Here is a 25,481-nt window from a genome sequence, read left to right as displayed (position 1 = left end):
CCTGTCGCGACGCGGGGTGTCTCCCGGCGGCGGGGCCGCCCCGGCGCTCAGAGCCGGGCGGGGCGGCTGCACGGCGCCGGGCCCCCGCGGTCGGGCGCAGCGCGGAACCGTCCCGGCCCCATGCCGAGCGCCGCCGTCGTTAAGCCCCGCCATGGGCGGCTGCGTGGGGCGGCAGCGCCGGGAACGGCCCGCCGCCGGGAACCCCCGCAAAAGAGCAGGTGAGCGGGGCCGGGGCCGCCGGGGCGCCCTCGGGATCGCGGGCACCGGGGGGGGTCCCCGTGCACCCTGGGGGGTGGCGGGCGCGGGGGCAGCGTGGGCACCGGAGAGACACAGTCCGTGGGCGCGGGGGGGGACCTATCCCGTGCACACCCCCGGGAGCCGTTCTGTGCCCCCGGGGTTCCCCGGGCACCGGGGGTTCCGGTCCGGGAGAGGGCAGGTACCGCGGCGCCCCGGGAGGTTTGCAGGGTCAGGGCCGGGGAGCACGGAGCGTCCTGCCCGGTCCCTGGCTCCTCCCGGGGAGGGGGGTGGCCCCGGTTTGTGCTCGGTAGTGTACCCCGGCGCCCTGGCCGCTCGGGGCCGGTGCTACCCGTGCATCGGGGCGCTGCCGACGGGCACAACCCCGGCCTCGCTCCCCCAGGGCTTCGGGAAATGCCGGGAACCGGGAAGGGAGCGGCTGCGCCCGTCCGAAGGGGGTGTTAGAGCCTCCCCGGGGTTACCGGCAGCCGAATACCCGGGTGCTGTGAGGTGCCTCCCCGGGATGCTGCCCCGGAGGGTCCCGGAGGCCACGGGGATGGGCACGGCTACCTGCCGGCAGAGGGGACGTGGGCCGGTGGGGTGAATCACGCCTGCCTTCCCCTCGCCCTCCTCCCCGGTCGGTGCAATCGCAGCCGGTAATTACCGTGTTTATGGCAAAGCAGTGGTAGGCGGCGGGAGAGGAGGAGCAGGAAGCGTGTGCCCGGGAACGGGGCGCCCTGGCCCTCGCCCGCAGCTGGGATGCAGGCGGGAGGGAGGGAGTTCTTCCCGTGGGATGGTGCCTGCTCCGGCAACATGCCTGGGGTGCCGTGGTTGCTGGCTCGGATTGGGGTGATGGCCCCTTGTGCAGCCCCCCAGCCTGCTGTCCCAGCACGCTCTGGCACCCAGGGGTGCAGGTGCCAGCGAGTCCTGGGGTCTCCAGCTATTGCCTCCTACCTCAGGGCTGCCGTGGCTGCGGGGGTTGGATCCCAACATCTGGATCCGTGTGCTCATCTCCTGTGCCAGGCAAAGGCTGGCCTCAGAGCCTGCATCTCCGTCACGGCTACTCACTCCCTGCCAGGCTCTCCTGGGATGGGCCATGGTCCCCTCCTGGTGCCCCTGTGTCCACAGTAGCTGCCACTTTCTCACAGTGTGTCCCCTCCTGGGGAAGCAGGGCTGTCCCCGGTGCCGGGGTGCTCAGACTGGCTCCTGTTCTTGCTTGCGTGGTTCCACCGGCCCGCGAGAGCCGCTCGACAGGCAGTGGAGGATGAAGGTGAGCTGCCCTCACCCGCAGTGTGGGGACACAGCCCTGGGCCAGCAGGTCCCAGCACGTGAGGACCTGTCATCGGTGGGGAGGGTGCTCTGCCTGTTTGCCTCGGCTGCTGCGGGGGCCCTGCCAAGGAGCCCTCCTGCCCTGGCTGGGGCTTGCTGTGAACCCCCTCCAGAGGGGTCCTGCTAGGGCTCCCCGCAGCAGGTGACAGCATTGTCCCTGGGGCGGCCAGCCTGCTGCAGCAGGAGGAGCAGGGGATGCTGGTGGCATGCAGCATCCCAGCCCTGCCTGGCCCAGGAGGGGACCAGCTGGCACCACTGGAAGTGATGCCATCTAGCTGGCAACTCCTCCAGGACCCGCCAGCTGGGGCTACCCGAGGCTCTGGCCGAGGCAGGGGACACCCTGGGGCGCAGCCTTCTTCCTGGGGGGTCCTCACTCTGGGGCACCACGGCGGGGGGGACGGTGCTGCAGGCACAGGGCAGGAGGCAGGCAGGCTGCCAGCCAGATCCTGTTGGCTCGAGCCTGGGTGCAGCGAGTGGCCGGACCTGTCCGGCGATGCTGCCGTGGAGAGTTGCACAAGGGGCCAGGAAGAGAGAGTGGCAGGAGGTGATTAGAGGCTGCGGGGCCTGGCTGGGTGGCAGCAATAAATAGACGAGGCTTAAGTCCCTGCCTACCTGGGCAAGGCTGCCAGGCACGCCTGCTCGTGTGGGGCAGCCACAACCTGTCCCCTCTCCCTGCCATAGCCTAGCCCCGCGGCTCCGATCCTGCTGCCTTCCCCCGGGGCCAGTCTCTTCCTATTGCCACCAGCGAAGCCAGAGGGATGGTGCCGGCTGGTAGTCCCGCCGTGCATGACGGTCTCAGCCACGAGGATGCCTGCCCGGGCTTGGTGGCCGCAGCAACGTGGAGACGCAGTCCCATCAGTGTCCTTTGGGCTGGCCGTGACCGCTGCTCTGCCGCCCTCCCAGGGCAGGTGCTGCCTCCGACCTTGTTCTATCCTGCGGTGCTGCAAATCCCTCCTGCCCGGCACCGTGACTGCTGAATCAGCAGTGCTGGCTGCGGCCGGCTGCCCTCGCTCCTCTTGGGATGATGCTACCCGTCAGGGATGCTCAGTGTCCAGCCCTGGGGTGGCTGAGCTCCTGTGCCCCATGGGGACCCCTGGGGTGGGTACCATGTGTTGTATCCAACTCTGGAACAGGCGCTTGCTGGGAAGGCGGGTGCCGTGCTGGTTCCAGTGGTCTTGGATGGGGTGGGACAGGGCTGGTACAAAATAAAGGTTATGTAGTGCCTTGTGTCACCGCACACTTGCCCAGGAAAAGCTGCCTGGGGAAGGTGGCTCAGCCTGCAGTGGTGGCTCTGCCCAGTGGCCGGGGTGTGTGGCATCACCTTGCCTGGCAGGTCATGGTGTCCTTCCTGCCCATCTGGGGCTCCGCATCCCCCATGTCCCGTCCCTGCAGGAAGGGTGCTGGCTGGCCACTCCAGAGAGAGGGGCGACAGGAAGGAGCTGTTGTCACTCATTGTCCCCTGCTCAGCTGGGAGTGACAACAGCTCCTTCCTGCCCCACACTTCCGGCCCAGCTGTGGGGCTGACAGGGTGGGGCTGTTCCCATGGGGCTGCAGGGTGGCGTGGGGCTGGCATGGGGGTAGGTGGGTACAAGGTTGGGGGCTGTTTCATGGAGAGCCTGCTCAGTTCAGCTGCAGGCTGGCAGCCCCCCTACCCTAGTGATTCCCCCTGCCCTCTTGGTGCTCTGGGTGCTGTGTGCCTGCTGTCTTGTCCAGAGCTGGTCCCTGTCACCCTGGGGTGGGCAGAGAGGACCGAGAAGTCCTGCCCCTTGCCCTGCCAGGGCTGCAGCTCAGCCCCTGTAATCCCCTTCCCACTCCGACTCACCAGCTTATTTCCTGGCTAATTCCACAGGCTATAAATACTGCTCTGCCTCAAAGGGCCCCGAGGCCCTACGGCCACCTCATGGGGCAGGGGCTGGTCCCCTTACCATGTGGGCAAGAGCCTGTGTCCCTCCTGGGGGCAAGGGATGCCACTTGGGAGGGCAGCTGCTATGGAGCCAGTGAGACCTTGGGCAGGTTTCCCCTGGCTGTGCTGGGCAAGGTGGTCCCTTGGATGCTGCTGTGCATGGTACAAGGGGTCCCCAGGAGCCCCTGGGGAGATGGGGGACTTGGGGTCCAAGGGGGACCCTCTCCCTTGGCTGAACATCCCCCTCCCCTCCCCAGGCCGCAATGAGCCCCTGAAGAAGGAGCGTCCAAAGTGGAAGAGCGACTACCCCATGACGGATGGGCAGCTGCGTAGCAAGCGGGATGAGTTTTGGGACACGGCGCCCGCCTTTGAGGGCCGCAAGGAGATCTGGGATGCCCTAAAGGCAGCTGCCTATGCCGTGGAGGCCAATGACCACAGCCTGGCCCAGGCCATCCTCGATGGAGCAAGCATCACCCTGCCCCACGGTGAGGAATGGCACCGGGGGTGTGGGTGGGATGGGTGCTGCCCCATATCTGGGCACGTGGGGGTCCCAGTTTGGAGAGGAGAGTGGTTCCCAGCTGCCATCCATGGAGCTCAGTTCAGCCAAGGATGGCAAGGCAGGCTCTGCTCCACTGCCTGGGGTGTCCCTGTCCCCATTTGGGTGGTCTCTGGGGATGCCCACCCAAAGCATCTCACCCTGCTATCCCCAGGGTCCCTGACGGAGTGCTACGATGAGCTGGGCAACCGGTACCAGCTGCCCGTCTACTGCCTGGCTCCTCCGGTCAACCTGATCCTGGAACGGAGTGAGGAGGAGGCAGCAGAGCCAGCCGAGCCCCTGCCCAACGCCCGGCGGGAGTTCGCCCTCAAGGTGCGTCTCTCCACTGGCAAGGACCTACGGCTCAGCGCCAGCATGGGCGACACCATCGGGCAGCTGAAGAAGCAGCTGCAGGCACAGGAGGGCATCGACCTGGCCTGGCAGCGCTGGTTCTTCTCGGGCAAGCTGCTCACCGACCGCACGCGGCTGCAGGAGACCAAGATCCAGAAGGATTTTGTCGTGCAAGTGATCGTCAACCAGCCCCTGCCACCAAGGAACTGACACCCCCCCCCCCCCCCAACACTGGTTGCAGGGAGGGGGCTGGGGGCAGTGGCACCTCTGGGGATGCACCGTGCTGTGTCCCAGCCCTGCGAGAGTAGGGGCAGCCCCTGCTCCCCCCCCGCCAGGCTGCCCCCAAACCTGGGTGACCCCCCAGGAAGGAGTGTGTGGGGCTGTGCTGCTGCGGTGGCCCCTTTCAGCTGGGGACATGGGCAGGTGCTGCATTTGCTGCAAGAGGTTTGAGACCAAATGTCTCGGGGGGGGGGTCGGTGCAGCTGGGGCCCTGCTGCTGGGCTGTGCCGGTGGGGAGAGGCCATGACCTGCTGGGCTCCAGCTCCCCCTGGCCAGGAGGCCCTGGGGTGCTGGGCTTGGTGGAGATGTCTCCCCTCTGTACATAGTCTGTATTTATCAATAAAGCCTTTTCATCCTTCCTTTGTCCCTGGGGAGGCTGGGGGCCTGTCACCCACAGCCACAGGAGGTCCCAGTGCCTGTCCTACATCTGTTTCCCATGTCAGCCTGGGCACAGGGTGGCCAGGGAGAGCCTGGTTCCCCTGCCTCTGCTCCCCAGTGCCACCCTGCCCGTCCTGCCAGCCCCAACTCTGCCTGCCTGGACCCTTCCCCAGAGCCGCTGGCATTGTCCCATTGCCATCCTGCCTGCGTGCTGGGAAGGGGCTACCACCTCCCTTTCCGGGTGCTCCTCTCCGGAGGTTTCAGCCTGTGCCTGTCCCGGGGCTGGGTGGGATAGTCCACAGAGAGGGATGGTTCCAGGACCACCTTTGCAGCTGCCGTTGCCTGTCTGGGTGAAAACGGCACGTTTCTGCAGCCGGAGGCTGGGACACCCAAGGGTGTCACTGGGAACTGCCCGAGAGGGTGACAGTGACGTGTCGCCATCTGTCCTTCCCCCAGGTCTTGTGCTGGGAGCTGGTGCCCAGCGCATTAACTGTCCCGGCACAGGGAAGCACCGGCCTCATCTTACAAAGGGGGAGAGCAAAGCCCAAGGGGGACTGAATGATGTCCCTGCTGCCGGGAATAGCTGCCGGCTCTGCCTGCTGGCCCCACGTGAGCCTGGCCAGGCTGCCCGTGCGTGGCGGGGGAGGCCAGGCACCCACCGGGACCCTGGCAGGGCTGTTGGGGATGCTCCACACCTGAGGTCATCCTCCAAAATGGTGTGGATGGGCTACAGCTCCTGGTGTCACATGCTGCCTGCTGCTGGCTGAGAGGTTTGGGGGGGCCCCATTGCCTCTCTTTGTGGTGGGCAGCAACCCCCCCCAGGTGTCAGGGAGCTATGGGAGATGCCAGTGTGTGCTGCAGCATCTGGTTGCATGGGGATGAGGTGACAAGAGACATGGGGAGCATCCCAGCCACCTGGGGTGGGTGGCACAGAGCCCGCAAGATGACCCTGGACCGTGTCTCTGCTCTATTGAGCCTCTCTGGAGTGGCTGCTATGGGCACCCCAGCTCCCCACAGCCAGCATGGGGGTCCTGGGCAGCCTGTGGGGGGGCCATGGGTCTCTTTAAGAGGGTGCCAGACCAGGGAGGTGAGCCAGGGCCACCAGAAAGCAGGAGGGTGAGCTCATGGCAAAGCTGCCCCAGTCATGTGGAGCAGCCACAGCTGTCAGTGCCCTTGGGCCGCGGGACAGAGGGGCCGGCGGCATAAAGCTCCACGGCCAGCGGAGCCACCAGCAGCACTGGGAGCCAGGGCTGGGTGCTCCCTGCCCGTGGTGGTGGGGAGGAGAAGACGCATCCTGCACGGGGTTGTGCACTGCGGGTAGACATGGAGCTGGATGTGCAACGGGCCAAGGAGATCATCGAGCAGAAGCTGGCAGAAGAGGAGGAGGAGAAGAAGGTGGGTCCGTAGGGCAGGGCGACCTGCCCGGGCTGCAGAAGGGACCTGCTTTGTGCTGTGTCCATCCTTAGGGACTCGGATGTGAGGAGGCTGGCAGCAACGCTGCCATCCTGGGGGATGTAGCACGGTGGCCAAGGGCTCTCCGGGGCATCAGGTTCCACACCCGGGAGCTCTTGCCCAAGGCAGAGCCAAGCAGCAGGCAGGTGCCCAGCTTGCCATATAGAACAGGCGGGCAAGCGCAAGCCCAGGGGCTGCCGGGCATCCTGTAGACCTCAGCAGGGAGCTGCGAGCCGTGCCCAGAGCCATCTCTACCGATGGGCTGGGGACAGTGGTGGTGGGGTGGCTCCGTGCCCAGCCAGGACCATGCAGCCCCCCCCCCCACCCCATGCCCATGCAGCAACTCCAAGTGGATGGCGCACGGGAGCCACCGGCCGTGGAGCGGATGAGCACACCTGAGCTGGAGGAGGAGAAACACCGTGGCCCCAGGAACCGGGGCCTCGAGGCTGTCAAGGTGAGGGACGTTGGGGTGTAGGGGGATCAGGGGACAGCTGGGCATGGAAAAGGCAAATGGGGTGCTGCATGTTGCCCCCCAGGGCCAGGAGCGGGTGCGGAAGAGCTCGGTGGACCTGCGGCGGGAGATCATCGATGTGGGGAGCATCCAGCGCCTCATTGAGCTCCGCAAGCAGCGCCGGCAGCGCCGGGAGGAGCGGGCAGCCACCCCCGAACCCCCCCCGCCACCTGAGCCTCTGGAGATCGTACGTCGGGGGATCCCAGGGTGCGGGAGGGAGGCTGCTGGGACAGAGGCTGGAGCTCCCTGGGCCAGCCCCTGGGTCACCCTGCCAGCTGGGGACCTCCCTGGGGAAGCAGGGCAGGGGGCCTCCCGTATTGTCCCCTCTCCCGCACCCCTGCGATGCCCCAGCCCTGAGCCCATCCTGCCACCAGGATGGTCCCGTGGAGCCAGAGACCTTCCTGCGAGCTGCCGTCCAGGGCAAGATGCACATCATCGAGAAGTTTCTGGCAGATGGTGGCCCCCCTGACACATGTGATGAGGTAGCAACCCGCCCCCCACCTGCCACCGTGCCATGCCCCCCGTGCCTGCTGGTGGTGGCTACCCCCCCCACCCCGGGATGGGGTACAGCCAAGCTGGGACAGGGAAATGGATCCGACCACCCAGGCGGCACCTCATCCCCCAGTTCCACCGCACGGCCCTGCACCGCTCCTCGCTGGAGGGACACATGGACATCCTGCAGAAGCTGCTGGACAGTGGGGCAAGCGTTGACTTCAGGGACCGGGTGAGGTTGGATCCTGCCCCCGGCTCCGTGCCAGCCCAAGTCTCCGGGCATGGCATAGCTGGAACAACAGCAGTGCTGGGGTCCCTGCAGCGGAGCAGTGCTGTCCCCACTGCTGAGGTGGCCTCGGGCAGAGCTTTGCCAGCCCAGCCTGGGCACGGGAACCTGCTGGGGAGGGGAATGGACACGGGGTGGGGGTTTTCCCTGCCGTGACGTGGCTCTGTGTGCGCAGCTGGACTGCACTGCCGTGCACTGGGCCTGCCGGGGAGGGCACCTGGACGCCGTCAAGCTGCTGCAGGACCGTGGGGCAGACCTCAACCTGAAGGACAAGGTGTGCGGGGCAGAGCCTGGGGGTACAGGGCTGTGCCAGGGGCATGGGCATGCCCGGGGAGCCGGAGCTGGCCCTGTGTTGGGTTAGCAGGGGTGGGTGCTGATTCCTTCTGGTGTCCATCTCCTTTCCCCAAAGCTGCTCAGCACCCCCCTCCACGTGGCCACCCGGACCGGGCACCCTGACATTGTGGAGCACCTCATCCACTGTGGTGTGGACATCAACTCCCCAGACAGGGTGAGTGCTGCGGCCACGCAGCCAGAACTAGGAAGGCAACGCCGATCCCCCTTCCCTCAACTGACCCCTCCAGGGGCTCCCAGCACCCACAGCAGGGCACGTCCCTGCCCTGGGGTGCCAGCAGTTGCAGCCAGGGCTGGGGTGGGCACTGTCCCCCTTGTCCCCATCAAATGTCGAGTGTGCAGGGAGCTGGGGAGCAGTTCTGGGGACAGGCAGGGGGTCCCTGTCCTCAGCCAGGCCATGTCTCTCACAGGAAGGTGACACAGCGCTGCACGATGCCACACGGCTCAGCCGCTATAAGATCATTAAAATGCTGATCCTGCATGGGGCCGACATGATGGCCAAGAACCAGGTGAGCGGTGGGGACCAGCACAAGGGGCCATTTGCTGCCCCACCACACCGCGCCACCCCGGTCCCAGCCTCTCTCTGCCCGCTCTTGCAGGCTGGCAAGACCCCGACGGACTTGGTGCAGCAGTGGCAGGTGGACACGCGCCAGGCACTGGAGACCAAGGAGCAGCCACAGAGGGAGATGGAGGTTGTTGCCTGATGGCGCTGGGCAGGGACCAGGGGCTGGGCTTGGCTCCAAGCAGCAAGATCCAGCCAAGACTTGCCCATGTCTTAGCTGCTTAGTAATATGGTTTAGTGATGTTTTTTTTGTCAGTGTTAGGTCGGTGGTTGGACTAGATGATCTGAAAGGTCCCTTCCAACCCAGACAATTCTGTGATTCTATGATTCTATGTCAATAAAAGCCAACGAAGAGCAGCATTTGGCTCCTGGGGGCTGTTGGGGCTGGGTTAGCCAGCAGCATGGACGATCCCTGCATCCTAGAATAGGGACTCCTGTGTCAGTGACACCACGGGGCCAGGACGCGAGTGGTTCACGGGCTGGACTCCTCACTGTGGGATGCCCTGGTTGCTCGCAGTGCTTCAAAGCCCCACCTGGGCAAACTCGGGGAGGAAAATTACATTTAGGGCAGCTCAGCCCGGCTCCACGCTGTACTGGGGGCTGGGGTTGCGTCGGAGAGCAGCAGTTGGACCCTGCTTGGAGCCATCCCCGGGGAGACACAGCAGCCCTTTCTGCTGAGTGTCATGCTCATTGCTCCCGACCCAGAAATGCTCCCGCTCGCCCCAGGGGCGGGAGCATTTCTGGGTCTCGGGAGCAATGAGCACTACAGGCACTCAGTGAGCACCCCTTTACAGGGGCGAGAGGGAGCATTTTTGGGTAGGGAGCATCAACACCCAGAGCAGGCAAACCCTGCCCACAGCCCTGGGACTCCCTGCAATGCCTGGTCCCTTCCTGGCCATGCAGCCCGACCCCGTTGGTGGCAGACGGACGGCTGCCAGGGCTGGCAAGTGGAAGGGAAAGCAACCAGGGCTCACTCAGAGGGGTGCCGAGCTCCCGTGGCCAGCTCCTGGAGGGGAGTGAGAGCACCCTGAGCTCACCCAGTACCACCCCCCACGTTGTCCACCCAGCCGGGTCGCAGTCCCTCACGTGCCCCATCAAACATTAACAGCCCCTCAGCAGGACGGGCGGCACAGCCGGCAGCAGCACCCAGCTACCATGGTGGTGCTCAGCACCCGCCTCCTCTCTCCCCTCTGGCCCACCCTGGCAGCTCTGTGCCGGGCAGTCCCCAGGCACCACCGGGGGCTCAGCAGCCCCTCTGGACCGGGGCATTCGCTCAACCTCGGGGGCATCTTCCCACCCCTCGCCACCCCCTTCTCACCCACGCAGGAGGTGGACTATGCCCAGCTGGAGGGCAACCTGCGCCGCTACGCCAGCATCCCCTTCCGAGGTAAGCGCTGCCCACTGCCCCTCTCCATGCAGGCTCCTGCCAGACCCCTGCCCGCCAGAGGGGCTGTGTGGCAGCAGGCAGGCAGCCTGCTGGCTTCCCAAGGGTGCTCAGCCCCTCAGGTGACACACCTGGGGCTCTTCGCACGGCCAGTGCCCAGGCCCACGTGTGTGTCCTTGCACCCCCCCTGCCACACTCCAGTGCATGCTTGCACACACACTCCACGTGCGCACAGCTGCAGGCTTGCACACACAGCTGCAGGCTTGCACCTACCCTCTCTGCCCCATAGGTGTGTTTGCCTGGCTGCAGGGACAGGGACAGGAGAAGGCACAGTGTGGCTTGTAGAGCCCTGTTCGTGTTCCCAGGGGCAAGGAAGAGAGGGATGATGATGGGGACACCCAACCCTCCTGGTACCCTGGAGCCCTGGATGCTGCGGCAGAGCCCGGCAGCACCGGGTTGGAGCTGGCCTGTCTGTGCCAGTGACACTGGCAGGGTCCCAAGGAAGGAGTCTGTGTGTCCCAGCCAGGGACAGGGTGGCACAGCCTGGCTGCGGTCACCAATAAACTCTTCGCTAGCGATGCTGTGTGGGGTGGTTCCTGGGGATGGAGTGTGCTCAGCCCACAGGGCGCGTGCATGGCACGCAAGAGGGTGCCTGGGGAGGGGGTGGCACCACCACCCCCTGCACTGCTCAGCGCAGGGAGGGTGGGCACTGTGATCTGGGGGACACATACCAACCTGTGCCCTTTGTGGGGGAGCCCAGGATTTGTGTGGCACCCGTGGGAGTCTCCTGGCCCAAGGGGGCTGCTGGACACCGGCACGAGGCTGCTCTGAGTGCCTGGTCTCCACCCAGAAGTGGGATGTAGAGAGGGCAGGGACGGCCACCCTGTGGGCACCCTGCTCCCATGCCCAAGCACTGCCCTGCCCACACTTGTGTTTCAGGGCTGGTAGCACTGGGCTCCAACGGGGAGTACCCCTACCTGGCACCCCGGGAACGGCTGGAGGTGGTGAGCTGTGTGCGCCGGGCTCTGCCCAGGGACCGCCTGCTGCTGGCCGGCTCGGGCTGCGAATGTGAGTGCCTGCACGGGCAGTGTGGGGGCCGTGCCTCCCCTCCAGGGCTTCCCTCACCCCTCTGCCTCCTCCCCAGCCACCCAGGCCACCATCAAGCTGACGGTCAGCATGGCAGAGGCAGGGGCTGACGTGGCGCTGGTCGTGACACCCTGCTATTACCGGGGGGGCATGACCAGTGCTGCCCTGGTCCAGCACTACACGGAGGTGAGCCATGCCCGGTGCCCACTGGCAGTCCCGGCCGGGGCAGTGGGATGGGGAGCATGTGGCTCTTGTCTCCAACCCACCCCAGCTGCTGAGCTCTGCCCGGCTGCCCACAGGTTGCCGACGCATCCCCCATCCCCGTGGTGCTCTACAGTGTCCCTGCCAACACCGGCCTGGACCTGCCCCTGGAGGCTGTCCTCACCCTGGCTCAGCACCCCAACATCGTCGGGATCAAGGACAGCGGTGGGGACGTGAGTGGGGCAAGGCTTTCCTGGGGCTGGCTGCCACCAAACCTGGCCCCGAGCTGGGAACAGGGGAGCTGACACTTGCAGCCCTTCCATGGGCCTCAGGGATGCCGCACGAGACCCACGGGGGGCGACGGGGTGATGCCCACCCTGGGGCACAGCATCTCTCTCCCCAGATCACCCGCATGGGGCTGATGGTCCACAAGACACGGCAGGAGGATTTCCAGGTGCTGGCAGGATCAGCTGGTTTCTTGCTGGCGAGCTATGCCCTGGGTAGGTGCTGCAGCCCCTGCTTGGCCCGGGGGCATGGTGTGCTTGTCCTTGGGGGCACTGGTAGGGACTGGCAGCCAGGCAGGGGGAGGCAGGCAAGAGGTGGCGATGCCTGGGAGATGCTGGCTGGGCACGGCATGCCGAGCTGGCTGCCAATGTACCCTGGTGTCCCCAGGTGCCTCTGGGGGGATCTGCGCCCTCGCCAATGTCCTGGGGGCCCCACTGTGCCAGCTGGACCGTCTGTGCCGCGAGGGCCACTGGCAGGAGGCCCGCAACCTGCAGCACCGGCTCATTGAGCCCAACATGGCGGTGAGCGAGCATCACTCCCCGGGATGCTGAGGGGTCAGGGTGCTGGGCCACGGCTGAGCTGGGGGCAAAGGATGGAGGTCCCTGGGGCTGTGGGGGGTTGGAGTGGTGGTCCAGGGGGGACAGGATGGCACAGCACCCACTTGGCGAGCCAAGCCGGGCTGGAGGCAGTGGGGTGGGGAATGCCAGCCTTGTCGTGCCAGGAACAGAGTGTCCACTGGCAGCAAGCACCTGCCCGGCCCCCGGCGGGAGCCTTGCCGGCTATTTATAGGCAGTGATGTGGGGAAGAGCAACTCCTCCCCAGGGCCCCCACCGCACTGCAGGGTGGCTCATCCCTGCCACAAAGAGCTCGCCGTGCCCCAGGGATGCTCCCCTGCGTGGCCGTGCTCTGCGCCCTTACCCTCCATGGGGGGCTCTCCATGGGGGGCTGCAGCCGCTCTGCACCCTGCCCAGCCCTGCGGCCCCCCCATGGGGCCAGTGTGGGAGCCCAGGGAGCATACCAGCCCATCCCAGGGAGCCACCAAGCCCCTCCACACCCTCCTTCCCGCAGGTCACACGCCGGTTTGGGATCCCGGGGCTGAAGAAGGCCATGGAGTGGTTTGGCTATTACGGGGGTCCCTGCCGCGCACCCCTGGCCCCGCTGAGCCCCGCACAGGTTGAGGAGCTGAGAGGCACCTTCAGAGCCAACGGCTGGTTGTGAGGGGTTTGCGCTGGGAAGGCATGGGAGCCAGGGACCCTGGGAACTGGGGACCTGGTGGGGCCACTGAGATGTGGCCAGGAGAAAGCCACCCACCACTCCTTCCTGCTGGACAGGGCTGCCCTGAGCAGAGCGGGCAGGGGGGATGCCCAGCACCCCCTGGCCACCTCTGCGTCCCCCACCAGCCCTCAGGATCCTGCCATCCCCACCTGGAAAGGCATGGATCCCAGTGCCATGAGCCAGGAATAAACCTGCTGCTTCCCCTCCGTGTCTGCAGTCCTGCCCGTGCAAGCAGCCCCCCCACCCGGTCCCTGCTCCTGGCAAAAAGGACACAGCCCCAGTGTTTGGCAACGTGGTTTACTCAGCTGAGGCCCATGCAGGCGGCAGCACAAGGCAGGGTCACGGCAAGGCACGGGACCGGTGCGGGCAGAGACTGGCAGGGAGGGCACAGCCCCTGCAGCCCACCACCGGGCTGCAAGGGCTGCCGGGACCCCCGTGCCACGGCCAGCCAGACCACACCAGGGGTGAAGGTGAGCACACAGATGAAGGATGCATGCTGGGGGGTAAGACGGGAAGCTGTGTGCCCCCTGCCCACCCTGTCTGCCCCCATCACCATGCCCCTATCCCCACCTGCCCTTCTCAGGTCCCCTGCTCCAGCCATGGCACCCCAAGCAGCCCTGCTCGTGCACCTCATCCCAGGCTCCGGCTGACCCTGCTCCTTGCTTGCCACTGCTCCTGCCTGCTCCCAGTGTGCAGCAGACATGGGCCAGGCTGGGCATCCCCTGGTCCCCCTTGGTAGGGATGCTGCTGCGGATGTCCCCTAGGCAGTGGGTGGGCTGGATTGGCACAGGGATGAGGGGGACACAGCCCATCAGCTGGCCCTGAGAGCAGGCTGGGTCCTTTGGAGGCACCATGTCACCCTGCCCAAGGCAGGCCAGGGGATGGCCGGTCACCCGGAGCTGAGGGCACAGGCCATGGGGTGCCCACCCTGCCTCGGGACCAGGGTAGCGAAGCAAGCCAGGAGCTGCCCCTCTGCGGGCATGTGGTCCAGCCAGCAACCCACGGCCAAGGCACCCTGGCAGTGGGGTCAGGGCCCAGCCCCAGCCCCTACACCCCAACTCTGTCCCCCGTGGCTGGCTGGCAGCCCCGGTGGACTGCAGCCTTCCCAAGGGGGCAGAAGGGCTGGGCCCTGGCTGCTCCAGCAGGTGCCAGGGCTACAGTCAGAGAGAGAAGGCACCACGGCGCTTGGGTGGAGAGCGGGGGGCCCTGTCCCCCCCACTGGCAGGGGTTCAGCAAGGGGGCTCGGTGTGGACACCTGGCCTCGCCAAGGCTGGGCGGCCAGCAAGCAGAGGGCAGGGGAGACACCCAGCGGTGTCACATCCCTGGTCCAGGGAAGCGGGGCCAGCCAGTGCCCAGTGTGGGGGTCCCCACCGCAGCAGGAGGGGGACGCAGGGCATTGTCAAGCCATCAGGTTGTGGGCAGACTTGGAGGCGCCCTGGGCCCTCTGGATGATGGCCGGACACTTCTCCCTCCGCAGCAGCTTGTTGTTCTCGAAGAAGCCCTCGTTGCGGGGCACCCCGTGGGAGCCGTCAGGGAAGGTCAGGAGACCTGGGGAGGGAAGGGCCGGGAGTGACGGGACAGGGAGCAGCACCCACCGGGGCTGGGGCTGGAGGGACGGAGCAGGAGATGCCGGATGGGGCCATGCTGAGCCGGGACCGCGCAGGGCTGTGGCTGCCACACTGTTCTGCCGGGCACTCACCAAAACCATACACACGCCCGCCCTTGAACTCGCCCTCAAAGGTCATGTTGTCACAGCGGGTGAAGACGCCGACGCCGTTGAACTTGCCCTGCACAAACTCCCCCTCGTACCTGCGCGGGAGCAGCTCCTGAGGCAGCAGCTCCCCGTGGCAAGCGGGGATGCCCAGGGGTGCGTACATGGGGGTGCCACGCTCACCTGGAGCCGTCAGAGAAGGTGAGCACCCCGCAGCCGTGGAAGAGCCCGTTCTCGAAGTGCCCCACGTAAGCGGTGCCATCAGCAAACGTCAGCTGCCCGATGCCGTGCCTGCGACCTAGGAGAGGACGGAAAATGGGCAGCGCCGGATGGAGAGAGGCAGGGATTGCCCCAGCGTGGTGCTGGGCAGGGACGTGGGGGTTGCTGGGCCCCCGGTGCAGGCAGCACCATCCCCTCCCACCCTGTCTCACCTTCCTTCCACTCGCCGCGATACTCCTCTCCATTGGAATAAGTGAAGGAGCCTTTGGTGAGGGTCATGGCGACAGCCTACGGCAGCGCAGGACAAGAGCTGGCAAGGAGAGGTGCAGAGGGGGGCTGCTGGGTGGGGGTAAGAGCCCAGCTCATCCAGCGCCCCCGTGTCCCCTCGGCTCATGGGGAGACACGTGTCTGCCCAGGGGATGGCTCTGCTGGGGCAGACGGCAGATGAGGAGGTGACCCCAGGAGCTCGACCGCCCTGCCCTGCCTCTGAAACTCCAGCCGCCAGGTTCGGGTTGCTGCCCGCCCCACCGCAGGGCTCGGGGCGATGTGAGACCCTGGGGGTCACAGCCCCGTGAAACGTGAGCGAGCGGTAGGAAGAGGAGCCCGGTCGGAGCTGGCTGCCTGCAGCATGGCTCCCCGGTAGGACCTGGGGGGGTCCTGCGTTGCAGCAGGCTCAGGCCAGGGGCCAACCCAGCTCTGCTAGGGCAGCCCAGGGAAGAAACAGGCATTTGGACAGGAGACACTTGCCGGGTTGTGCTCTTCAGGGGAGGGAGCAGAGAGCTTGTGGGGTTTCGAGTTCCAGTGTGGAGGACGAGCAGACCCAGCTCACCCCCCAGGGATGAAGCGGCCACTCCTCCTAAGAGGGACAGCAGAGAGAGGAGCCTGGGGCTCCAGGGCTTTGCTCAGCCACCAAGGGTTTGCAAACCCGCCTGCTGACAGCAAGCAGCCTCCAGAGCCCTGCACTCCCCCAGAGCTGCTCCTGCATAGCACAGCTCTCCCCAGCACCCGGGAAGGCACCAGTACGGAGCTGGCCCTGTAGGTGGGCTGGGAACTGCCTCTCTGGGGGCTCCCGGTGCAGCTCAGGCAGTGTCTGGGATGGGAAGGGGCTCCCCGCTTCAAAAGGGGGTATCCCTGCTCACAGCGGGCTGTGCATCCCTGGAGAGACGGGCGCTGCGCCACGCTAACCGGGCAGATGCGGCACCCGGGAGCACCGCAGGGAACTTGCAAGGGCTTTGTGTCCAGAGGAGAAATGGCCCCACGCCAAGCCCAGCAGTGACTGAACAGTGCTCTCTGCTGATGGTAGAGACCAGGAGCTCAGCACCAGCTCCCCAGCCCGCAGCCTGCCCAGCACCGCTGGGGACACCTTCGGCAGTGCCAGGAGGAGGAGAACGCGCTGCTGCGGGGCCGTTAGTGCCTGCTGTGGGGGAGTGCTCGGACCTGCAACTTCATCCAGCGTTTGCCCTGTGAGCAACCCAGATGCCCAGCACCTGGACGTCCCCCCGCTGGCACCCACACACACCAGAGCCCTGCATGTGCGACACCCACGGCAAGCAGGGACGATGCCACGCACACAACTCTGAACCCATGACCTGCCCAGGCCATGCAGCCACAGGCTGGAGCCATGCACAGGGGTGAGGGGTGCACAGCCCACGCACCCATGGGGTACACGCACACCCCACCTGGGTAGTGTGCCCAGAGGTGGTGATTGCACCCACAGGCGATGTGTGCACACCCCGCCGTGTCCATGCACCCACAGCTGGTGGACACACACCCTGCCATGTCCATGCACCCACGGCTGATGGACGCACACCCCACCGTGTCCATGCAGCCATGGTTGATGGACGCACACCCCACCATGTCCATGCATCCACGGGTGATGTGTGCATGCCCCACCGTGTCCACACACCCACGGCTGATGGATGCACACCCCGCCGTGTCCATGCACCCACAGGCGGTGGACACACACCCCACCATGTCCATGCACCCACGGCTGATGGATGCACACCCCGCCATGTCCGTGCACCCACGGGCAATGCAGGCACACCCCGCCGTGTCCATGCACCCACAGGCGGTGGACACACACCCCGCCATGTCCACGCACCCACGGCTGATGGACGCACACCCCGCCGTGTCCATGCAGCCATGGTTGATGGACGCACACCCCACCATGTCCATGCATCCACGGGTGATGTGTGCATGCCCCACCGTGTCCACACACCCACGGCTGATGGACGCACACCCTGCTGTGTCCACGCACCCACAGCTGATGGATGCACACCCCGCCGTGTCCATGCACCCACAGGCGGTGGACACACACCCCACCATGTCCATGCACCCACGGCTGATGGATGCACACCCCACTGTGTCCATGCATTCACGGCTGACGTGTGCACGCCCCGCCGTGTCCACGCACCCACGGCTGATGGACGCACACCCCGCCGTGTCCACGCACCCACAGGTGATGCAGGCACACCCTGCCGTGTCCATGCACCCACGGGCGGTGGACGCACGCCCCCTCACCGGGACACCCGTGGCGGTGCCTGCAGGCCCGGTGCCCGCCCAGGGGCGGTGCGGGCGGCGCAGGGACCCGCTGCCCGCGCTCACCTGGCTCGGCGCCGGCCGCCCGCACCGTTCCCCAGGGGTGTCCCGCCGAGGGGCGGTGGCACGGCCACCTCCCCTGCCAGTCCCCCGCCCCGCCGCGGGCGGTGCCACGCCGCCAGCCTCCATGCGCGCCCTGCCGTTGGCTGTCTCCACAGCAACTGCTAGCAAGGCGGCCGCTCATTGGCCAGCTTCGCGGCACGCCCTCGCCAGCCGCCATCTTTGTGTGGGGCAAGGAGGTCTCCTCCCCGGGCGTGTCAGCAGTTGGGGCAGCGCCCCGCCCTGCCGCCATCTTTGCGAAGGGCAGCGGGGCCCACTGCCGCTCCCGAGCGGCCATCTTTGTGCGGGGCACAGGGCGGGGGGCGTGGGGCCGGCGGATTTCCCCCCACGGCACCCACGGGCCGGCAGTGCGAGGCGTGGCGGGGGGGGGGGCGCTTCGGTCCCGCCTCCCCCGGCGGGCGCAGTTCCCATGGCAACGCCGGGCGGATGGGGGCGGGGCGTGGGCGGAGCAGCCAATGGGGCGTGGCGGCGCAGTGACGCGAGCGGAAGCGGCGGGCGCGGGCGGCGCGGCGGGGCCGGGCGGGCGCGATGGACGAGACGAGCCCGCTGGTGTCGCCGGAGCGGGCGCAGGCCCCCGACTACGGGCTGCCGGGCGGCGCCGTGCGCGCCCTCCCGCCCGCCGCACCTCCCCCGCCACCGCCCTCCCCTCCCGGTTCCCCCGGCGGCCGCGACCGCGAGCGGCAGCCGCTGCTGGAGCGCGGGGCGCGGGGCCCGGCGGCGGCGGCGGCGCAGGCGCAGGCCCAGGCGGCGGCCCAGGCCCAGGCCCAGGCCCAGGCGGCGGTGCAGCGGGAGCGTAACGACTTCCCCGAGGACCCCGAGTTCGCCGAGGTGGTGCGGCGGGCCGAGCTGGCCAGCGAGCGCGGCATCTTCCCCGAGCGCATCTCGCAGGGCTCCAGCGGCAGCTACTTCGTCAAGGACCCGCAGGGGGTGAGCCGGCCCAGCGTGTCCGTCCCGGGGGGGAACTGGGGATGCTGGCCCGGGGGCTGGTAGGAGCGGCTGGAGCCGCCCTGGGCTTCCCCGGGGAGAAATGCGGTGGGACCAGCAGCAAGCGGAGGGGGCGGCTGTGTCCAAGTGCTGCTCCAGCCTCTCCTGTGGCTCATCCTCTCCCCCAGGACTGCATCAGCGTCTCCTGACCACGGTGACTCCAGCGTCAGGGCTGCGACTCTCGAGAGCTGAGCTGGTTTTTGGCCTGTGAGCTGTCTCCTCTGGGGCTGCGCGGTTGATATAATCCAGGAAAAGTCCTTGGCCGTGTAGCTGGTCGCCATCGATCTGGTCAGCCGTGTGGCAGCCGCCTCCACACCGCTGGCTGGATGAGCGTGCAGCATGGGGCGGCTTGTCTTGTGACCTGCAGCGCCCAGCCCAATTACTTGAGCTGTTGCTGCTTCCCGTGACTCCCCTTGCTGCGTGTGTGCCGGGATGCTTCCGGGGAAGCAGGACTGGGCTCACTGCTCTCTGGTGTGCCCTACTTTTCCTGCCCTGGTGGAGTATGGCATCCGGGAGCTGTGGCAGGCAGACATCCCATCTGAGCTCGAGGACTGTGGGGCAATACACGCTTCCTGCCTTCGTGCTCCCTACCGTTGCCCAATATGAGATGTGGTGTTGCTGGGGAGGGGTGGCTGGATGAGCTGCACTGGGGGTGGCCAGGCAGAGGCTGCCTGGCTGTAGAAGATCTGAACTTGGTAGTGGCTGGTGGAGGATGTGTGCAAGGAGCCAAAGTCCGAGTACTCCTGGCCATGTCACCTGGCAGGTTCCCTGACCTGCCCTGCCATCAGCGAATGTGATGTGTGTCTAGTGTCTGTGGCTTGCTGCCCAGGGTCACCAAAATCTCCCCAGTGCTGGCACAGGAGGGAGCGCAGTGTGTTGCTGTTGTGGGCAGGGGGTAAGCGCATCAGGGGAAAAAACTCCTCTCTTGTGTCTGCTTCCCTTTGGGCTGCCAGGGCCCAAGCTGCCCTAGCTGGGATGTGCTTCCCCAGCCCTGGCAGCTGCAGTCATCCCAAGCGGTGGTTGTGCCTCTGGGCTGGCCCAGTTCCCTGTACCCTGCTGCTGGTGCCAGGCAGACCTGTTTTCCCTGCCAGTGCTGCTCCCAGCACAAGTCTGTCTGGGAGGGGATGCTGTGCTGCCAGGCCTCTGGCCTCCGCTCCCACACTGTCCCTGCCCGGCTGGGCCTTGCTCAACTGAACTGGATCTGTGGCCACAGGGCTCCGTGCTGCCAGAGCTCCAGGCAAGCCTCTTGCAGGCTCTAATCCAAGGATGTGTTGGCAGTTGTGTGCCTTCACGTGGGGCTGATGAGGGTATTGCCTTCCTGCCGGCTCAGGGGAAGTGGCTTCTCTGTGTGATCTGGGGATTGCTGAAATGCTCCTGTTCTGTCAAACCCATCCTCTTCCTGGTGGACAAAACCTTGCTCCTGCCTGCCCTGGGCTGGCTTCTGGCTCCTGGCAGACTGAGATTGCACTGGGGTTTCCCGCTGAGGTGCTGGGATGCATGTCCCACTTCCACATAGTGGCATGAGCTAGGCTTGGGGAAGTGCCACCCACTCAGGCTGGGGCTGGTGCCAGCCATGGGGAGGAGGGTTGGTCGCATGTGCTAAGTCACCTCAGGGCAGGGGTTGCCAGCCTGGAGCTGTTCTGCAGCCCCCCAGGGATGCCTGGCACATGAGGGCAGGTGGCCTTGCTCCTTGCCCTAGCCCTTGTCTCAGCTGTGTGGCTTGGCAATGCTGGCTTGGTGGCGGTGCAGCACCTAGTACGAGTCTTCTGTGCCCTTTGCAGCAGTGGGGTACCTGTGTTGGTGTCCCTGCTGTTGGGCTGTGCTGCTGGTACCAGCTGGTGGCCAGTTTGGAACTGCCTGTGCCCGCTTGCCCACAGTGTATGCAGAGAGCCGGCCCCTCTGCTGTCCCTAGCTGCCCCCCCACCCCCAGCACAAAGCCCAGGGCTCCTTGGGGGTCCTCCAGCTGCTCGGCTGTTCTGGTCCCTTTTACTCTGGCTGGTTTGGGATCAGCTCCATTCAATGGAATCAGGGCAGAGATCACTATTCCCCTCCCTCTCCTGTGTGGAGGTAACGAGCAGCAGTGAGCAGTAACTTTCCAGCCATCCAAAGGTTGCTGAGATGGGACTGGAATGTTTACCGGGGGACAGCATCATCACTGGTGTCTTTTGGGACAAGGATGGTTGTTTCCAAGTGCTTGAGCTGGGTATGAAGGTCTTTGGGCAGCACCCTGCTCTCGTGGGACGGGACACTGGCTGGGGAAGGGTCCCTCCCGGCTCCTGCCTTGCCTCTTTCCCAGGAGCTGGTTATTGCCCTGGTGAGGGGTTGTTCTGGGCCCATTCGTGAGTGTCCCCAACGCGGGCTGGCTTGGGGGAAGTGTCCCGACTCTGCCAACTGCCTTGAGTCAGCCTTCCTCTCTCCTGCTTACAGAAAATCATTGGCGTCTTCAAGCCCAAGAATGAGGAGCCTTACGGGCAGCTGAACCCCAAGTGGACCAAGTGGCTGCAGAAGTTGTGCTGCCCGTGCTGCTTTGGGAGAGACTGCCTTGTCCTCAACCAGGGATACCTGTCAGAGGCGGGTGCCAGCCTGGTGGACCAGAAACTGGAACTCAACATTGTTCCCCGCACAAAGGTGAGGGGACAGCTGCTGGGATCTCATCCCGGGGAGGCTTTCGTGTGCACAGCTCTGCTTGCACCTTGTCTTGTGGCACTGCTGACCTCGGAGATGTTGTGTTGAGAGCTCTAGACCAGGACGGCTGTCACTCAAGCCATGGGGATCCTCGTGCTGGGCAGAGCTATGGGAAGTGTGGTGTCTTGGTTTTAGCAGCCAGTCCTGTGACAGTTGCCTGGTGCCCCTGCTGATGTCTGCGCTCCTGTCCCCCCAGGTGGTGTATCTGGCCAGTGAAACCTTTAACTACAGTGCCATCGACAGGGTAAAGTCCAGAGGAAAAAGGCTGGCTCTGGAGAAGGTGCCGAAAGTTGGCCAGCGCTTCAACCGCATTGGTCTGCCGCCTAAGGTAGGGTTGCCGGCCTCTGCACTTGGCTGTTTCTCCCTTCTCTGTGGCCCCCTGTAACACAGCCTCTCCTTGCTTCAGGTGGGCTCCTTCCAGCTCTTTGTGGAAGGCTACAAGGATGCCGACTACTGGCTGCGGCGGTTTGAAGCTGAGCCGCTCCCGGAGAACACCAACCGGCAGCTGCTGCTGCAGTTCGAGCGGCTGGTGGTGCTGGACTACATCATCAGGAACACAGGTAGGGCCTGTGCTTGGTGTGGGACGCTGCCTGCTCCTTCACGTCCTGCCAGAAAGAGGAGGGGGGCAGGGGCTTGGCATCTCTTCCCGGCCCCCAAAACTCCTCTCAACACCGTTTGGTTGCTGCCAGGTGGGTAGAGGGCAGCTGCTGTGGCTGCCCATCACCGTGGCTGTGCTCTGGCTGCGGGCCAGCATTCTGGGAGATCTGAATTCACCACGGTGCTGGGGTGAAAGTTTGCCAGCTGCGAGGACCTAGGGACATCCGGAGATGCAGCACCTGACTGTGCCCCTGTATCCCATTTCACGCTGGGCTTCCGAGTTCCTGCCAAGCTGGTAGGGTTTGGGGTAGCACTCTGGCGCTTGCAGGCTGACCTTTCTCTCCAGGGCTGGTTGTGTGGGGGTTGATGTGGCTTCCCAGGCCTGAAGCAAGCTCACGGGCTCTGGGGTAGAGTTTGGGCCCAAAACTGGTCTGTCTCACTTTTGGATCAGAGGAGTAACCTGCCCGGCGTGGTGCAGGCAGGCCCTGGCACTGACACAGCTGCTTTTATCTCCCTGCAGATCGGGGCAATGACAACTGGCTCATCAAGTACGACTGTCCCCTGGACAGCGCGGGCGTGCGGGTGAGTGGTTCTTCCCGAGGGGCTCCACGAGGGACCCTGTTCCTGCAGGCTGCCTGCCTGCCGGGTGGCCTGGGGATTTCCCAGCTGGCTTGGATTTCTGAGTGTGCGGAGGCCTGACATCTTGTCTCTCGGGCCTTTTGTTGCCCTCTGCGTTGGTGGTTTGTGGCCTAGTGGGACTTTGTGAGGATGCAGCTGAGCTCTATGGGGGAAACTGGTTTTGCTGGTCCCGTGCATCCTTGAGATGAGGCCTGGCAAAGGGAGAAGCTTTGTCCCCGTCCCATGCAAAGCAGGCAGTGTTTCCCTGTGGACAAGGGGCCACATTACAGGTGAGAGGCTACTGTGCCTCTGCAGTAGCCAGGGCAAAGATCCCGGCAGTGGGGCTGCAGGAGGTGGGAGAAGGACTGTTCCTGCTGGGGAAGCCTCCTTGTGACAAGCTCTGCTTCCTTCCAGGACAGTGACTGGGTAGTGGTGAAGGAGCCCATCATCAAGCTGGCTGCTATAGACAACGGTTTGGCCTTTCCCTTGAAACACCCGGACTCCTGGAGAGCATGTGAGTCTCTCGGGCTGTGCCAGGGCACCCTGGCGAGCCATACAACTCTGCACTTGGGCATCTTCCTCAAGGGCTGTAGAGGAGAGAGCTAGGGCTGTCCCTCTGCACATCTTCTGGGTTCACAGGCAGCTCCACCTCAGCAGAAGCTGTAGGAAGTGGGTGCTGGACCCTTTGTCCCAGATGCAGGTGATCTGGCACGCAGGGGCATGTGGCACCATCTTTTGCCTTCCCCGGATCTAATGTCTCATGCTTTCTCCCACAGATCCATTCTACTGGGCATGGCTGCCCCAGGCCAAAATCCCCTTTTCACAGGAGATCAAGGACCTGATTCTTCCCAAGATCTCAGACCCCAACTTTGTCAAAGACCTGGAGGAAGATCTGTATGAGCTCTTCAAGGTGAGCTGAGGAAGTGGGTGAGGATGGCTTGGGAGAAAGAGAAGCGGGGGGGTGTGTTGGGGACCTCCTTGTCAAGGCTGCGGGGGACAGAAAGGTGGCCAAGCTCCTGACAGTTTCTGGGCTGAGCCATACCAGGGTTATCCCTTTGCCAGGAGCTGAAGATTCAGTGTGGGGAGAAGCAGGAAACCTGTGGGACAGGAGGACAGAGGCTTGCTTGGGGAACAGGCATCTCTTGCACGTTGTGGGGCAGCAGGTGGATCCCACTGTGTTCTCTGCTCTCTGTCTTGCAGAAAGACCCTGGCTTTGACAGGGGACAGTTTCACAAGCAGATTGCTGTCATGAGAGGCCAGGTAAGCTGTGTGTAGGGAAGGCAGATGGACGAGGCTGTGTGCCTCGTCCTGCCTGTGTGGCAGGAGGGATGCTGGGGTGGATGCTCCCTGTCGCTCTGGTGGGGCAGCTCAGGCATTGCTCTGTTGTGCCGTACAGATCCTGAACCTGACTCAGGCACTGAAAGATGGAAAGAGCCCCCTGCACCTGGTTCAGATGCCGCCTGTGATTGTGGAAACAGCGCGTTCCCACCAGCGCACCACCAGCGAGTCCTACACGCAGAGCTTCCAGAGCCGGAAGCCCTTCTTCTCATGGTGGTAGCTGTGGGAGCTGTGGGCAGGGCTTGGCCACCTTGGACTAGCACTGCGAGAGGAGCTGGGCCACCGCCGGCTCCTGTGGCTGGGACTCGACCTGCTGGGGAGAGCGAGCAGGTGCAGCTGGAGGAACCTGCAGCTGAACTGGAGGAGCCAGGCAGGACGGGCACCATCCCTCTGTCGGAGCTCGGTGCCCTGCCTGGCGGAGAGCCTGGGGGGTGGCGTGGGAATCCACCGGGAGCCGTGGCGTGGCTGGGACCCTGCCCCTGCTTCCCTCCCTCGGCCTGCATGCAGTTCTGAGCACCCCTGCTTGGGGCTGGGGTGAGCAGGCTGCCCAGGTCAGGATCCATACAGCCCTTTACACCCCTCACTGGGGCTTTTCTTCCACACCGTGCTGGCTGCTGGGCTGGGAAGGCCTGTAATGGGTTATACTCCCTCCCTTTCCCCGAAGGTGTGCTGTACTCCTCCACTGTCCCTCCTCTGCCCCAACCCCGTGCACGCTGCTTTCCTCAGGGGGAGTTCCTGCTGGTGCAGCAGGGACCGCAATGAACGGCTGTTCTCTGGCTGGGGGCTCAAGGAGGGGACACGAGGGACAACTCACAGGGCTGGCTTGTGGTGCGTTTAGACACTAAGGGGAAAGAGGTGCTGGCTTGTCCTTGTGAAGAGCGGGTGGCTCTGGGAGGAGCTGTAGAGTGGTGCCTCCTTTCATGGGAGCCCCCGCCAGCTGGAAAGGGCTGAGGGTGGGTGCAAGTGGCCTGTCCCTCCTCCTCTGTCCCGGTCCATTCCTCCTGCCAGGTCTCCATGGCTGCTCTTGCTTGGCTTTTGCCCCTGCTCCCAGCAAGCTCCCTGGCTGCTGTGCAGCCAGCATGGTGCCAGCCTTGTCTGTGCCTAGGGCCCCCTTGAGGGGCAGGGGGCTGCCGGGAAAGAGGAAGGGCTGGAGGGGCTCTTCTGCTGTGTGGGCGGGAGGTGTGATGGGAGCACAGAGCGGGAGCCGGCGTGGGCTCCCGGCTGCTCTGGTGCTGACAATCTCACGGGCCTGCTGTGGGTGGGTGAGGCAGTGTGCCCCTCTCTCCCCAGAAGCTGCCGAGCTTGTGTTGTATAAAACGGTACCAGGGCTGCTGCCTGCGTCTGCTTGCCTTGAGCTGCACCTTCTCCTGCTGCTGGGGGAAACTGGTGTTGGGTCTCACTGTCCTGTTAGCCCATCTTTGGGGGGTGGGGGAGAACGAAGGTGGGTTGGGGCTCTGCTGCTTGAGCCTGGGAGGGGAGAGCAGCTCCCTTGTCTCCTGTGTAGGGAGGGGGGGCTCAGCACTGGCTGTGCAAGTACAGGGTGGGCAGCAGTGAGATCCCAGCTCACCGGCCAGGCCCAGCTGCATCTCCAACTGACCCAAAATGTATTGTTCTAATGCACTGTAGAAATGTATGTAATGTATTTAAATCATACAACTGTCTGAATAACAGAGCTACCCTTCAGCTGGCCGCCTGCGTTTCTCCGCAGCACCCGAGAGCAGATTGGGGCTGTTCCCTTGCACTGGTTCCAGTACAACAGCCCAGACCAAGGTCCTGC

The 25,481-nt window shown here is 65.2% G+C and overlaps 5 protein-coding genes across 6 annotated transcripts; 4 read left to right on the top strand and 1 right to left on the bottom strand.

The window, feature by feature from the left end:
- The first annotated feature begins 55 nt into the window (after positions 1-55).
- On the top strand, positions 56-4,990 carry UBTD1 (ubiquitin domain containing 1). Its single transcript, XM_074159093.1, has 3 exons — positions 56-218; positions 3,724-3,951; positions 4,177-4,990. The coding sequence occupies exons 1-3, from the start codon at positions 152-154 to the stop codon at positions 4,560-4,562; spliced, it is 681 nt and encodes a 226-aa protein (XP_074015194.1). The 5' UTR covers positions 56-151; the 3' UTR covers positions 4,563-4,990.
- Positions 4,991-6,153: 1,163 nt separating this feature from the next.
- Positions 6,154-9,019, top strand: ANKRD2 (ankyrin repeat domain 2). Its single transcript, XM_074158956.1, is given in 10 exon segments — positions 6,154-6,325; positions 6,328-6,404; positions 6,802-6,915; positions 6,998-7,159; positions 7,347-7,454; positions 7,598-7,696; positions 7,926-8,024; positions 8,160-8,258; positions 8,512-8,610; positions 8,701-9,019. Coding segments are annotated over 10 exon segments (1,134 nt in total). The 3' UTR covers positions 8,806-9,019.
- A 799-nt stretch (positions 9,020-9,818) lies between these two features.
- Positions 9,819-12,837, top strand: HOGA1 (4-hydroxy-2-oxoglutarate aldolase 1). Its single transcript, XM_074159106.1, has 7 exons — positions 9,819-10,050; positions 10,987-11,115; positions 11,192-11,319; positions 11,433-11,567; positions 11,738-11,834; positions 12,007-12,140; positions 12,688-12,837. The coding sequence occupies exons 1-7, from the start codon at positions 9,819-9,821 to the stop codon at positions 12,835-12,837; spliced, it is 1,005 nt and encodes a 334-aa protein (XP_074015207.1).
- A 343-nt stretch (positions 12,838-13,180) lies between these two features.
- Positions 13,181-17,510, bottom strand: MORN4 (MORN repeat containing 4). 2 transcript variants are annotated; one of them, XM_074159113.1, is made up of 5 exons: positions 17,429-17,510; positions 15,037-15,134; positions 14,789-14,903; positions 14,594-14,703; positions 13,181-14,442 (listed from the first exon to the last, which is right to left on the bottom strand). In XM_074159113.1, exons 2-5 carry the CDS (start codon positions 15,101-15,103, stop codon positions 14,294-14,296), a joined length of 441 nt encoding a protein of 146 aa, XP_074015214.1. In that variant the 5' UTR covers positions 15,104-15,134; positions 17,429-17,510; the 3' UTR covers positions 13,181-14,293. The 2 variants fall into 2 exon arrangements, with proteins under 2 accessions (XP_074015214.1, XP_074015213.1); XM_074159112.1 differs by having other exon boundaries at positions 17,238-17,472.
- A 427-nt stretch (positions 17,511-17,937) lies between these two features.
- Positions 17,938-25,386, top strand: PI4K2A (phosphatidylinositol 4-kinase type 2 alpha). The gene is made up of 9 exons (XM_074158999.1): positions 17,938-18,409; positions 20,894-21,094; positions 21,348-21,479; positions 21,558-21,711; positions 22,269-22,330; positions 22,781-22,880; positions 23,143-23,276; positions 23,567-23,626; positions 23,763-25,386. Exons 1-9 carry the CDS (start codon positions 18,011-18,013, stop codon positions 23,922-23,924), a joined length of 1,404 nt encoding a protein of 467 aa, XP_074015100.1. The 5' UTR covers positions 17,938-18,010; the 3' UTR covers positions 23,925-25,386.
- The last annotated feature ends 95 nt before the right edge of the window (positions 25,387-25,481 follow it).

Source organism: Numenius arquata, chromosome 15 (genome assembly GCF_964106895.1).
Source record: "Numenius arquata chromosome 15, bNumArq3.hap1.1, whole genome shotgun sequence".
NCBI classification, from domain to species: Eukaryota; Metazoa; Chordata; class Aves; order Charadriiformes; family Scolopacidae; genus Numenius; species Numenius arquata.
This window is presented reverse-complemented; position numbering and strand designations above follow the sequence as displayed.